The 15,375-nt window shown below is 40.6% G+C and overlaps 1 protein-coding gene across 1 annotated transcript; it reads right to left on the bottom strand.

Moving 5' to 3' along the window:
* Nucleotides 1-3,479: 3,479 nt before the first annotated feature.
* Mis18a (MIS18 kinetochore protein A) lies at nucleotides 3,480-14,210 on the bottom strand. The gene is made up of 5 exons (XM_027929232.2): nucleotides 13,871-14,210; nucleotides 11,126-11,192; nucleotides 6,878-7,000; nucleotides 4,621-4,717; nucleotides 3,480-4,061 (listed from the first exon to the last, which is right to left on the bottom strand). The coding sequence occupies exons 1-5, from the start codon at nucleotides 14,196-14,198 to the stop codon at nucleotides 3,981-3,983; spliced, it is 696 nt and encodes a 231-aa protein (XP_027785033.2). The 5' UTR covers nucleotides 14,199-14,210; the 3' UTR covers nucleotides 3,480-3,980.
* Between the last annotated feature and the right edge of the window lie 1,165 nt (nucleotides 14,211-15,375).

The raw sequence follows: 15,375 nt of genomic DNA, 5'->3' as shown, positions 1-15,375 counted from the left end.
ATGATGATTTCAGCAGGAGATAATGAAGCCTAAAAGGAAAATGGACAGGGTAGAGGGGAATGAGGAAATTCGGGAGAGAATCAAGCATCCCTGACAATCGACTGGAGGTGGAGGCAAGGCATGGTGAAGTGGATGTCACTCTAGGGTTTCAGGTCGAGGGCAGGATAGTCATTGAGAATTCAGAAAAAGCAGGAAGGGGAGAGGGCTGAGAGGGAATGACGGGCTCTGTCCTAGCAAACAGGCTCCGTGTGCAGAGTGCCTTTGGTGGGCAGGGGTGTCTGCAGATCATCAGAGATTCAGATCCAGGGTCCAGAGACAGAATAGGATCATTGAAGTCGGAAGTATTCAAGGGAAACTGGAGAGCAAGGGCAGAGGCAGAATGCAGGGGAAATCAGGGGAAAGGGGAGCAGCCAGCAGAGCCCCAGCAACAATTGCTTTTGCACTTTCTCTGCTTGTTTTCAAGCTACTCCCCAGTTCCGTACTCAGGGAGAACCCTAAAGATGTATATAATGCCATTTACGTAAAATTCCAAGTCACGTGCTTTTGGGTACTTTGCTCTTCCTCCAGAAGAGGTGAAGAACGTGACTAATCCCTCAAGTGGTAAGAAATAGCGCTTCATTTTAGATGTACAGTATTAGGTCTTGGTCTTTGGGGTGTTTAAAGGTAAGTCTTTCTGTAAGTATGGAAGGAGTCTGAAAATATAAAGGACAGTGTGGGAAAACAGCCCCAGGGGTCCAGGGGAAGCAGATTTTTTTTTTTTTAAGCAGTTGCTGCTTTCTCTGGTGTTAACACCCCTGCCATGGCCAGTTACAAACTACCGATGGCCTAACCACCAGTTCACACTACTCCTGAACACTTAACAATGGCTCTCCAGAGCTGGCTCCTGGGTGTCACTGGAGCTTTACACGTCCCATCGTACTTGATGATTAAACTCCACTGACAAATAAACCACTAAAAAAGAGTGTGGATGTCATTCCAGGTGCTATTCTTTAGATCTGAAATGTCACCCAGAGGCCCAAAGGCTTGGTCCCCAGAATGGCCCTACTGGGAGGTGACGGTAACTTAAAAGGTGGGCCCAGGGGGAGTTCAGGCCACTGGGGTCTACCCTTGAAAGGGACTGCGGGACTCTGGTCTTGACCTTGTCTTCTGGCCGTGAGCTGAGAGGCTTTGCTCTGCCACATGATCCTACCTCGAAGTGCTGCTCACCACAGGCCCTTAAGTAACAAGCCACAACAACTGTAAGCCAAATTGAACCTTTTCTCTTTCTAAGTTGATTATCTCAAGTATTTGTGGTAGTAACAGGAAACTGACACCCCACATAAACACATTTGGACAAGTTTTTATTTTTTTTAGAGAGAGAGAGAGAGGTCTTTTATTTTTTAGTTTTCGGCAGACACAACATCTTTGTTTTTTGTATGTGGTGCTGAGGATCGAACCTGGGCCGCACGCATGCCAGGCGAGTGCACTACCACTTGAGCCACATCCCCAGCCCCTTGGACAAGTTTTTAAATATGATGTTTCATTATAGGTAGACAAAACTCAGGGTATAAAGGATTATAGGTTGAGTATTCGTTATCCAAAGTGTTTAGGACTTAGAAGTGTTTTAGATTTTAAGTTTTTTTTTAAATTTTGGAGCAATTCAAATCTTGGATTTTCATATTAGGGCTGTTCAACCTCTATTTAATAATGTAGAAATATATCAGGAAATATTTTAAGTAAAAGTAATTATGTCCAGTATGATCCCAAATTCCCATATTAAAATGGCCACACTCAAAAGTGTGAATCACAATTATCTTTGTCAGACTTGTGGTTTTATTTTTTTCTTTCCACTATTTTCCTATTTTTTAAAATTTCCTCAATGTTCACATATTTGTAACTGGAAAAGAAACTAGATAATTGAGTGCATTTTTTTTTTCTTTCATATCCACCAATCTTATGGGTAGGCCAGTGTATTAGGGTTCTCTCTACAGGAACAAAATCAGCAGGAAGTATAATCATAAAAAGGGGATTTATTAGGTTGTCCTAAGATACCACATGCTGGATAACCCACAATGGCCATCTGCCGGCTAGAGAGCTGGAAGAATCAGTAGCTTTGAAGTCCAAGAGGCTAAAGCCCCAGAACAAGAGGGATCAACAAGCTACCCTAGTACAAGATGGAAGGCTTCTGAAGAATCACTGGCAGAGTACGCTTTGGAAGAGTGAAAAAGCAAGAGCCGATATCCTCAGATGATCACAGCAGCAATCAAGAAGTTGTTCAAAAAGAATGGAGCTTGCATCTGCTTCCTTGCTCTTCTTTTATTCTATCCAAGCCATCATCCTATAGGATGGTGCTGTCCTTGCTTAGGGAGGTCTCCATTTCAGTTGGCTATCCCACATGCCAATCATTCCTAGACACACTCTCACCCACACACCCATAAACCTCTTAATCGTTGGCATCTCTTAATCCAATCAAGTTGACAATTCAAACTGGCCTTTATAGCCAGCTAGAAGTTAAATCAAGTCAAGTCTCCTGAGGACTAAATCTTTATCATTTATTTTTGTGATGCCTGTCTTCAAAGTACGATCACGTACATCTTCTAATTTGATCATCCTTGATGTAAGAAAGGTAGGTAATTATTTTACAGATGAGAAAAAGAGAATCAAATTGATGGGCCCCAGGCCACATGGCTAATAAAGCAGGACTTTGAATGACAAGACAATATGACTTGGGACATTGACACAATAATTCTGTTATTCTCAGGAATATTAGAACTTCTAAGCAGAAGTTAAGAGAAGTACTTGTACATATTTTTATGTGACTTCATTTGCATCCAGAAACAAAGAGAGCCCTGGGGAAATCTGGGGTCACCTTTACATTCCTGAGAGGCCTGCCATGGTTCCATGCTCAGCGAGTATGCAAATTCCATGGCACCAGGATTTCTGACCTCAAATACCACGATTCAGCTCGTAAAAATCAATCTTAGAGCACTTTGTTTTAATCTTTATTCTCTTCCTGGTCATAAAAATAATACATGCTTACTATTAATAAATGTCTTACACTACAGAAAACCAAAAAAAAAAAAAAATTCTCCCAGAATCCTACCCCTAGAGATACTTATTACTCTCTGATAAATTTTATTAGCATACAGTAGTAAATAAGTAGCATAAAGTGGGACCCTTATATACATTTGTGCTACTCTGTTCTTGTCTAAGTTTCCACATGGTTCTGACAAATAACTCAATAGACAGGTTCTCCAGAGAACTTTAAGCATTAGTTTTTAAAGAAGATTCAATCACGCAAGATGCAGAAAAAACTCTTTAAGGGCCGGGGCTGTGGCTCAGTGGTAGAGCACTTGCCTAGCATGCGTGAGGCACTGGGTTCGATTCCCCTGCACCATAAAAAAATAATAATAAAATAAAGGTACTGTGTCCATCTACAACTAATATATATATATATATATATATATATATATATATATATATAGAGAGAGAGAGAGAGAGAGAGAGAGAGAGAGAGAGAGATAACTCTTTAAGATTTTTACCATTCACTATTTAATACTGTCCAAAGTATTTTTTAAACATTTATTTTTTAGAAGTAGTTGGACATAATATCTTTATTCTATCTATTTATTTTTATGTGGTGCTGAGGATTGAACCCTGGGCCTTGCACGTGTTAGATGAGAACTCTACCGCTGAGCCACAATCCCAGCCCACTGTCCAAAGTATTAAAAGCAAAATTATTCTTTAAAAAATAGAAAATCAATAATAATGAGTCTGACACAGAAAGAAAATAATTCTAAAAACTCAGCCCAGTTTCTTATCAAAATACAAACTCCTAAATTTCAATTCCAGCAAGTATCACAAAATAGCTTAAAAATTCTAATGTGGGAAATAATCACCTCTTTGCCATAAAATACAGCTGCAGAAATGATTCTACAATTCTTCTCATTTAAGACATAATGGATGGGAAAGAACAAGAGACACGCAACATGGAACAGAGTTCAGCTTTTGCAGCTCATAAAGGACAATTTTGATTCAACCTCCCACAGCTTCGTTTGCAATGCTTTCAAGACATCTTCCATCTAAAGAGTTGAAAAAACATAAACACAAGCATGAATATGGCTAAAATTATACATGGTTAAATGCAATTAAAATATACACTGTTAATGCAATTTTCAAGTTATTCATTATACAAAATAGATATTCAGTATTTAACAAAAACTATTTAGGGCCATAACTTTATTTAAATAAAATATAATTCAACTATTCACTCGCCACCATCTTGCCTGTTTGACCACAAGAAGACATTAACATTCAATACAAGTGTGTTTATACCAAGGAAACTGACTCCAATAAAATAGTGATTTGATTCAAAGCTATATTTCTAGTTTAATCATTTTAGAATACATACTGACTTGATTTTGGCATAAAATGTCCTCACTAGTTTGTTGATAAAGTCTCAGCTTAATTTACAGATCAGTTCCTCCCAAAATTCAACTCTACTGACAACTGAAATACGCACTCTGTTGCCATAAAGGGCTAAGATCAAAACAGATGGCATTCTGAGTCTCAGTACGTAGAGAACTTTTTCACTGACAGGAAATTGTTTGTACAGACATAAAACATTCAGAATAAAATTACCTGTTTTAGAGACTTTTCTATTTCAACTCGGCTTTCAAGATTAAAAAGCTCTTTATCTTCTGGCATAATTTGTTTTTCAGAGGACCCTAAAGTATAACTGAAGTGTAACACAGTACAAAGTTAAAACATGTAAAAGAAACAAATGCTAAATTTATGTCAGTTAATACTAAAACTCTAAGTACATTATATACCAAGTAAACAAACAAAACAGCTATTTTTGGTAAAAGCTTATCTAGGAAGCTATACTACACAAAATCATGTCATTCTGTACAGCAGCTTTGTCCAGATACTTCTACATATTCACTGTCCACAAACATTTCATTACTGGAATAAACCTGCTCTTTATTGAGTGGCAAAATGTTAGAGTTCAAAACTCTAAAGACAAGTTTAAAGACCGTGAAGAAGATGGTGGTCCTGAAGAAGCCACTGCTTTATGGTCTTACATAAATTTTGGAAATGTATTTTCAAAGTTGACTTTTAATAAATAATAATTTGTGGGGTCAACTCACGCTTTCCAAAATTTGGGCAGTTTCAACAGTTATGCTCCAAGTCATATGTGGCTCAACTCTCCAGGTCGTGAGATACTATGGCTTGGAAAAGTATTTATAGCAGAAAAAATGACCTGGTAACAGGTGGAAAACAGGCCCAAGTGTTGGCAACCAAATAAACCTAGACATGTAAGGAAATTTGATTCTTTTGTAGAAGTCTTTTATTACATGTAACAATTTTGATGTTGCTTCTTTTGTCAAATAAGTCTGCCCTTGGAAATCCTATAAATTATATTCCTGAAAAAAACAGCACTGTGGGCAAAACTGCAGAAGGCAATTAACATGCTGTTTATAAAATCAAATAAAAAAAGGAGATGAGGTAGAAAAACTAAATGGCATTTAAGTAACTTCTGAAACCATAAATAAACATTACAGAAGGTATCTACTTCTCAAATAAAAACAGAATCCTTGGCATTCAAATCCTCTCCCAAAAGTAACTTGGATTCTAAATGCAACTGCTCAGGAAAAACAGCTTCAATATTATGATCTTCTGGGGTAAAACCTCCTACACATTTTCTTTGACACAGATAATATCACTTTTGAAAGTTTTGTACCAACTCTGCTGGATTCAAATTTCACGTCTTTTATACCTGTACTTTCACAGACATGGTAAAATTCTCATGGATATTAAGGTAGCATTTGTCTGGGCCCACGTCTTCTATTCACATATTAAAACCAAAACAGACATCTCGCCAGACACTCCTACAGGCTTTGTAGCAAGGAACAGAACTTGTTATATTATCCTTTTGTCTAAGGCCTCTGAAAAGTTTGTGGATTATAAAATTTTGATCTAAAACTGTCTAGCTTCAAAAAAAGGGGCGGGGAGTTCAAAACTGCAGTGATTTAACAAGGAGTAAATGGATTAGAAATTCATAAAAAGAATACTGTTCTAAATTTTTTAAAGAGAAAAATCTAAGAAATTCAACACAGGGAATGAAATGCCTCAAATAATGAAAGTATAGGCACTTTTCTTAATTTGTTTCTCTTTCCTAATATAATACAAGTTTTCTTAGGCATGCTTAAAAATCTCGAGGGCAACATCTTTATCAGGATGAGTGAAAATGCCCTGGGGTCAAAGATTTACTTAATTTTATGTTTCCCATTTAAAAAGGCCAATAAATTGGAAGACCATTTAGATACCTGAAATTCCCTGATTCTGTCACTAGACCAGAACTGAATGGTTCCTAACCATTACTCTAGAGAAATCTTAAGTCTTTTATTACATGAACAATGTTACTTTTCCTTGTATATCTCCTTGTTCAAGACATTTTCTTGTGTATCTCAAAGAGAAGTAGACCATTCTTTACTATTGGAAATAGTTAGGACTTTGTGCCTCTACCTTTCCAGAACACCAGAGACTTCTTTCCTAACCAATTTTGAAATTCCTATTTTTTCACAAAAGTCTAGGAAGCTAAAAACTGAGGGAGGGAAGGAATGGAAAACATACACTGATCCTCACAACTGCTTAAAAAAAAATCTTACAAAGCTACATTCAATTTTTTAAAGTAATAATTTAATAATTAATAATAATTTAATGCTTGACTTTTCCAGTGCCAAAGCAGTCAGATCAAAGCAAAACAAAAATTAGTGATTTGACTGTCAGAAATTATTACTTGAAAATAAATTTTAACAAACAGTGTTGATTTAGTTCTGATGTTTTCATATCATCTTCTCCGTAAACTTAAATGAGAAATCAGAAGGAAACTTACCTTTCAATGGCTTCAACACTGAGGCAAAACAAGTCCCTCTTATAATCTAGATTCTTGGGAGTGCACCTGAATACATAGCCAAGATGGAGGGAGCAACCCGCACAGTACAGGGTCTCGAGAATGCTGTCATAAAGAAATGCCACCACTTTAGCAAAATAGCAACTCACTATGACCAAAACCCCATTGTTAAATCCATAAATGCTAAGTACTTAAGCTCTAAACTGTGCCACTCTGATCATATTGATTCATATACGTGGAAGGAAAAAATGATGGTAAGATGCTTATAAGACATATTACACTGTATTCATCTCCAGGCACACTGCCTTGCACACCTAATGACACGGACATACAAATGACAAGAAGAGAGGATACTGATACCTTCTAGAATGTAAACTCTTCTGTCCAGTATTTAGAAAATTAGACTGACTTTGGAAATATGACTAAAAGAGTCTACATGTCCTTTTAATGTCACTGTCTAACCAATAAGCCCACCAAGGGTCACTAGCGCTCTAGGCAAAGGTACTAGGCAATTTTTTCCTTTAATAAACCAGAAAATATACAGTTGTCGAGACTTTCAGGCCATCTGTATCTGTGGTAACTATCAACTTTGCCACTGGACCATGGGAGCAGCCAGAGACAAGACATAACTAAATAATCTGGGTTCCAACTAAGTGTACTCGCAAAAAAGGGCCCAGTCCATGGGCCGTAAGCTTGTCTAGCTTGCTCTAGTAGAAGGTGTTTGCTTACTTAAAAAGACTGCCTAAAGTTAATGATGAATCATAGAAGACTGATAAGTTGCAAATCATTTAAGTCTGGTAGAGATGCAAATGATTTCTGCTAGTAGAAAAGATAACTCCAATGGTTGCTGCTGTGTTGCAGGACATTAACTAGATCTGACCTAAATGGCAGTACCCTCCCTCTCATCCAGCTTTGCCATGTTCTGGTTCCCTCGTTAACTGGTTAAATAAATATTTGACATGTGTTCAATATAAGTTTGTTAGAATTAACTTTCTTAAAACATTACACTTTGACACAGTACTTTTCTGTCAACCACAGATATCCTACATGAGTGGTTCACAAGTATTTTGCTTAATGATCCACCCTTACTTCTCCACATAACTGTTCCTGCATATGGACACTTCCCAACTCAGTTTCCACACATGTGAACGTACCCCGCTGCTACCATGCCAATTTCTGTCTTCTTTAAATGTGGCTTAAAATCCACTGTTCTCACCAAAGCCTGTCACACTGGTCACTCCAAATTTATGATTCTATAAACAACTATACTAAAACTACAGTCCCAACACATAGATCTATTGATCACAGTCATGAAATATATATCCTAAAAGATTATTACTTCATGAGCATTTTAACTCTTGCTCAGTATGTGAGCCAGTCATCATCCCTAAATACCTGTTCCTTCTATCAGCAAAAGGAGCTTCTAAGAACCAGACACCATATTATAGAGTGCATGAGTATTTACCTACAGATACCGGGAGATGTTTCTAATTACTGCAACAACATATGGGAAAAAAGATCAAAATGGATCACCACCTGATAAATTATGAGTTCTCACTAGTGATATAATTAGCTAAATAACATACCACTGATTCCATATTAAGCACCTAAGGGATTTTTTTAAAAAAGGTTTTATGTAAGAAATATAAAAGCATCTACCCACAGTAAAATGGCAAATCTCATGCTACATACCAACCTTATAATAATTAAGAGGCCACCACTTAAAATTATCAAGCTTGTGAACTAACATCTAATGTAAGTGTCATCAGCCAAGAAAGAACACTCAGAGAAATCTTGGGGTTGACCTCAAAACACACTGATCGTTGGTTAAGACTGTTTTAACTTGAATTATCAAAAACAGTTTAGGCACCACCAGAGTACAAACAAACCCCTTCACATTTCAGTATGGTGTGAATATGGTTTGTTCAAATTCATGCTGAAATTTAATCCCCTTTTGAGGTATTAAGAGGATGCAAACCAAGACTTCCTATGGTGTTCAAAGCTGGGACCTTTGAGAGCTGATTAGGATTAGATTAGATCACTAGGAGTTGGTCCCCATGATTGAATCCTGGTGGCTGTATCATAAGGGGGGCAAAGAGATCTACACATGCAAGCTCCCTGTCTCCTGCCATGTGGTGCTCTGTACCACCTGGCGACTCAGCTAATAAGAAAGCCATCACCAAATGTGGCCCCTAGATCTTGAATCTCCAGAACTACAAGCCAAAATAAACCTCTTTTGTTTATAAAGTACCTGCCTCCCGTATTTTCACTATAGTAACAAAAACAGGCTAAACCACACCTGTAGAATAATCCCAGGGGACAATGAAGGCTGAGAGCCACTATCACTACAGCGTCATCCTACAGACACGGCTGATAAGTTTTTGTCAGAATTCACCCTTATCGTTGAACAACAATGTTGAAAAAGCAGTGCAGAAATCATGAGGTAATTTTAGACGAAGAATGAGTTAGGTTGAAAGATCCTTAACAAAGGGCAGAGTCAGAATGTACAGAGGAAACAGTATTGCCTCCTTCTAAAGCCCACAGTGCTTTTCTACCGTCAGCACATTGGTTGAGACAGGTAGGGTGGCTCTATCAAAAAATGCACACACATGCCAAAGCAACATGGTTTTTCCAAAAGTGGAGGTACACGGCCTCAGTGAAACTCAAGACAATTTAAGGCAGTGTGAACAATGGGTTTAGGTGATACAAGTAAACAACATTAAATAACTCTGGATCACAGAGTGAGAAAATCAATTCCTTTTCAATTATCTACCAATCCTCATTATAAAAGAGAAGAAAGTCTGTTTGACTAGATTGTTTTTAACACGTGTCTCATACTTGCCAATCTTTTTAACAGTAAGAGAACAGACCTCAGGAACTGGTCAGCAATGATATTTTGGCCAGACCTAAAAATATTCATTTCATTGTCATTACCTTGAGATTTACTTTAAAGTTATGATCAATGAAGAATTTATGGAAGTAATATAAAGATATCTTTAAAAAATAAATTTAAACTCCAGTTTTGAATTAATTTAATGAAAACACACTAAGAATACAAGAGTGCAGCTGGTACACAGACATGGCAGAAAATGGAGAAGATGACATCAAATGACCAGACTTGGGAAGCAGAGATGACAGAACACTTCAGAGAGACCCAAGCATCATCCAAGCCCTTTCAGTAAATCAGCCCCAGCCTTAGTGAAGTTCCAACCTCCCTGCCTTGTCCTCTTCATCCACAAAGTGAAAAATGATCTGAGTTTTCAAAGTCTTAATCACCTGCTTGCCAAAAGCACTATTTGTCACATCTACATATTACCTATATCATTATCAATGTAACTTTCCTTTGAGTAAATTTTTAAAAATTAAAATACATTCCTTGTATAGGATACCCTATCGTTACTAAAAATGAAGTCAGTATTTTTAGTAATTAAAATATAATTATCAAAACAAATTTTAAAAATTAAAAATATATATATAATTATCAATGTATGCTTCTGGTGTACTACCACCTAAAATTATTTCATATACCTCAGTAAGATACATTTCTCATTTTTGGCAACAATTATATGAGACAGAGCTTCCCATTTAGCCACTTGCAGCTGATGGGTGGCAGATATGGCAAGATATCTGTCCCCTCAACCATTGCAGTAGCCACACAGGGCCTGGGATTACTGCAGCCCCAAGGGTTGGTTACTTATGGCCATGGGCAGCCTTATCTGTTTACCCCAATAAGCTGTATATATGTGTACACACGTAGATTTTCTTTCTTTTTTTTTTTTTTTTTTTGTGGTGCTGGGGATCGAACCTAGGGCCCTGTGCATGCAAGGCAAGCACTCTACCAACTGAGCTATATCCCCAGTCACACATAGATTTTCTATATGTTCCCTGACATATAGGTAGCACCTGTCTTGACTTTGAGATTTTATGATAGAGATATTTTTATTCTCTGTTTTATTTCAATTCTCTTCAGCATCAAGCCAAAAGACCCATAAAGGCAGTGTCAGAATATGCCCTCAGAAGTTCAGAAACATCCATTTCACTATCTAAAGGGGACCAACCACCATCACTGAAGAAATGATATCTTTGAATGACCAATATTATACTGATTCAATTACCATGAAAACAGTTTTAGCCTAAGTAATCACTTGGGATAATGGGATGATGGAAGAGTTTCATCTGAAAATAAGCATTTTCTCTAAAGTAATATCACAAACATACAACCTTACTCACCAACCATTTTCATCTTTACGTTTGGAAAGCTTCTGCTCTTTATCCACAGAAACATTACAGGAAACACCTGGGAAGAGAGAAAGTAAAAACGCTTTATTAATGTATTTTGGGATTTTACAGAGGACTTCCAGAACAAAATAAGAGACCAAAGTCACACACACAAGGATGGTTCAAAACTCAATGTATAGGGGTCTTCAGGAAAAGATGGTGGGAGAAGAGTTATTTTATTCCCTTCCTTTGGAAATCAGTGACATTAACAAAATAAATAAAGTCAAAGGGAGGGGTTTCAATCAGTAGTGGAACTTGGAACAATGAGAATCTAAAATCACAGACTACAGAGAACATCTGCCAGACAGAGTACAATTGGGAGCAAAACCAAAGAAGTTGCTAAAAGCCAACAGATACACCTCCAGACTGCAAATGCAGAGCTCATTTTTCTAAAAATAACTGAAAGGGTCCTTAGTATCCCAGCTAAGTATCTTTTACTTAGACCATGACTTGGACGAGGCTCACAGCTAGACCACAGGAAGACGTTCCCAGAGAATTGGAGAAAAGACATCAGACGTAAGAAGGACAAAAGAGATTCTTAATTCCACCTGCTTCTACAGTCTACCATAAGTCAGTACATCCCACTTCCACCTGCCCAACTGCTCAGCTCAGAGGCTGGGGAGTCATCCTTAGATGATGCAGTTCTGGGGAGTACACCCAGCCCTGGTCCTTGGTTCTCCACCTCCTTATCCTGCTCCCCTGTATCCACTGCACTGCTGTCATGTCAGCCCTACTTCACAAACCTTGCTCCAGCCCCCAAACCACGAGCACCGCCTACTGCACTAGCAGTACAGACCTGCAGTAGTGCTGACTGACCTACCACATTTCCACTCCTTTTCCTCCTTCAATGCTTTCTTTTTGGAAGATGAGGGAAGACAACTTATGATGACTAACCAAACTCAGGGAGGGAAGGCCTATGAGAAGTTTTCTTATAATAATAATAAAGCATTAGAGTTATCCAAGTGTTCTTTATTGGTCTCTCAAAGGGGTAGGGAGGTGGGTGTAAATCAAATTATCTAAAGCTAATAAACCAAGATATTTGTATATAGTTTTTAAAATTTAAAAACTACTGACATAAAAAACTAAATCATGAAAACAATAGCACTTTATATGTAAAATTAATATGGCAAAAAATAGAAAAGCTATAAAAACAAGACAAATAAAATGAAAGACTTAACATACTATTTCTTAAAAGGCATATATAAGATAAACCCAATACCAAAAGTAAGGGCTCCTACTCTATCAAAATTCAACCTGAATATATGCCGTTCTAATCATATAGTACTGGAAACAACCTAAACCTCTATCAATAGCCAGATTGGGCAGATCGACAACACTCTCATTAGAGAAATCATTGAAATGGCACTTGGGTCTTACTCAAAACATATAGCACACATTAACTCACTCACTTCTCACCAATACCCATGTGAAATTTACCCCAGTTGTATAGAAGAGGAAAGGAAACTGAGGCACAGAGAAGTTAACTAGCCTGCCCAAGGACATGCAGCTAATCAACGGCAGACCAGAACTCAAGCACAGTCTAGAGCCTTCATCACAAAGCCATACAGCCCCTCAACAAGGATACACTAAGCAGCTGCTAAAACGAGGCGTATTGTGTTCAAATAATATGGAAAATATTCAGAATATACGTATGCGGCAAAAAAGAGAACTGTGCCCATTTAGTCTTAATGATATGAATGTAATCTCAAGTCTTTTTGAACCTTTAGCATTTGAATAAGTGCCTATGTGTATGGAGCGTATCTGGAAGTTTAAGTGAGAAATTAACAGCCCGCAGATTCCCGTGGGGAGCAACCCGTACTGGTCAGGCTACACCTCAAATGGTCACTTGTTTCTGAATAATGCTCACGGCTGCTCATCCAACCGCTGCTCTTCTGGATGGGGACCCCATAAAAAGAGCCGTCACTCATGAACCCAACTGCTGGGGTTGAAGTGGCACCCCCTTTCTCCACAGAAAAGCCCTCTTCACCATGGCTGATTTTAGGACTATCAGCAAAAGAGTCTCTGCGAAAGAGTCCAATCTATTTTCATGTTGCCCTGTTTACTTGGCCACTGGCCGGGAAGATACCAGCACTCCAGGTGCTGGACACCCCCTTACTAGTTTTCACAAACGTATCCAGTATATAGTACCTTGTAGAAATGTGCAAACAAGGCCTCTCGCCTTGAGCTGGGCTTCACAGAGATGTCTACATTTTTAAAATAAGTTACCAATTGGGCTCCATGGTAACAGCTGGGGCGGGAGAGGGGAGAAGAAGCTCTCCCCTTCTCAGGTGTTGTCCTTGAAGAGTTAACTTGCCCAGAACAGTGAGAGAAAGAGCTGCTTTTATGTGAACTTCTGCAGACTGTGAACTTCTGAGCCCCTCCCCTTACACACTGGGTATAAAACTCTGAAACTCCCTGAACTCGGGGTTCAGGGGATTGATTGATTACAGCAAAGGCTGTGCCCTCTGAACCTAGCTGCAGCCAAATAAAACTGTTTCCTGCTATCTTCGGTGCCTTGCCTCCTTTATCCCTACAACAGAGTGAGCCTCCTCCTCCCCTTTTCCTGAGAAAGCTCACCCAGGGCCTCTCTGCTTTCCAAGCCTCCCTGCAGCGGAACCCTCCCTCCCTCAGGAGGCCCAGGTGTGGCACACCTGGGAACCAGGCCCCAGCCCCCCAGCGCGGCCTGCCCGCACTGACAGCGCAGCAGGATGCAGTTGGTGTCCTCCTGGCTGGTGACCCAGCTCAGCGAGTCGCCCAGCGGACGCCGGCAGCCAGAGCACAGGAACACCAGCGGGGGCTCCGCCGGGGCCGCCTCCTCGGGAAACTTCTCGGTGCTGGCCTCGGAGGCGTCTGTGCTCACGGAGTTCCACATGCTCGCCCACTTCTCCAGCAGCCGGTGGCGGCCCGAGTCCTCCGAGAGCCGCCTGCCCAACAGCGACGAGTCGGTCCTCTTATCCTTGAGGTCACCCGCGCAGCAAGTGGAGGTACACCCTCTGTGACGATCCAATGACCAAGAGCCCGCCATAATCTACAAACAGCCCGCGCCCCAGACCTCCAAGGGAAAAACGTGGCTGCGCCTGCGCGGGGCGGGGCAGCAAGGCGTCACCGGGAGGGGCCGTGGCCCAGGGGCGGGGCCTAAGGAAGGCGGTGCGAAGCCTCTAATGCGCATGCTCTCTGGCCGGCTGGGCCAGGCCGGCTAGTCCCTACGCTTTGCGTGAGATCATGGGTTCTAAAGAAATTAAAGCTGCTAAAATTGGCTGGATTATGAGCTTAAGAAGGGTTACTCACCCTTTACGTGGAAAGGACAGCATCACTGAGAAAGCCACGAGGCCCCCGCGGCAGCTTCAGTGTTTAGTAGCAGCGGATTCGCAGCCGCCCGGGCTTAGGATTTAGGAGCATGTAGGTGCTTTCTATGGCCAGCCCCTCGGCGAGATGCCTTGGTCCCCTAAACTTTAGCGTGCCTGAAAAGCCACCAAGGAAATTGTTCAACAAGATTCCGGGTCCCACTCTCACAGACTCAGGGTCGGAGACCGAGAATTCGCGTCCCCAGCAGCTCCTAGGGGCTGTCAGCATGAGCGCTCCCACGACGGCACTGCCCTGTCTGCTCCTGAGGCCCCACTTCCTTCGAGGTGGGCAGGAACCGCTTCATCACAAGCTCTTTTTGTGCATTGTTATTTCTGGAACAAGACCTTAGAAGGGCCCTGGGTCCCTCGGACGAGGGCAGCTTGCAAAAAGTTGGAGAAGCTGGCTGGGACGGGGGAGGGGCCGGAGCGAACCGGGTGGAAAGCGAGGAAGTGCTCCACTGTGCGGATGGGGAAGCTGCGCGCCCTTGCAGGAGGCACAGACTTCCTCAGCTGCCGCAGAAAGCCAGCCTCTGACTTCAGAAGGCCCAGGTCTGGAGGGAAAGCTGGTGGGGAACCGAGGGACCACACCATAGAGAGCGCATCTGGGAGGAAAGCTACCCCCAAGGACTCGCATCTGCTCCCACTGAGCTTTGGGTATTCCTCTCAAGTCATTGCTCACTTTGCTCGATTAGATAAAACTTACTTCCAATTTTAGGGGCCATTAGCAAAAAGCAAAAGCTTTGGATTCGGAAGTCCTGGGTTGCCCTACCCTTGCCTCCACGAGGTTGGGAGTAACCGGTGTAGGAAACAGGTGGAAAGGCTATGGGCCTTCTCCGAGTCTGATTCTTCATGGGTTAA

This window comes from Marmota flaviventris, chromosome 8, assembly GCF_047511675.1.
Source record: "Marmota flaviventris isolate mMarFla1 chromosome 8, mMarFla1.hap1, whole genome shotgun sequence".
NCBI lineage: Eukaryota > Metazoa > Chordata > Mammalia > Rodentia > Sciuridae > Marmota > Marmota flaviventris.
This window is presented reverse-complemented; position numbering and strand designations above follow the sequence as displayed.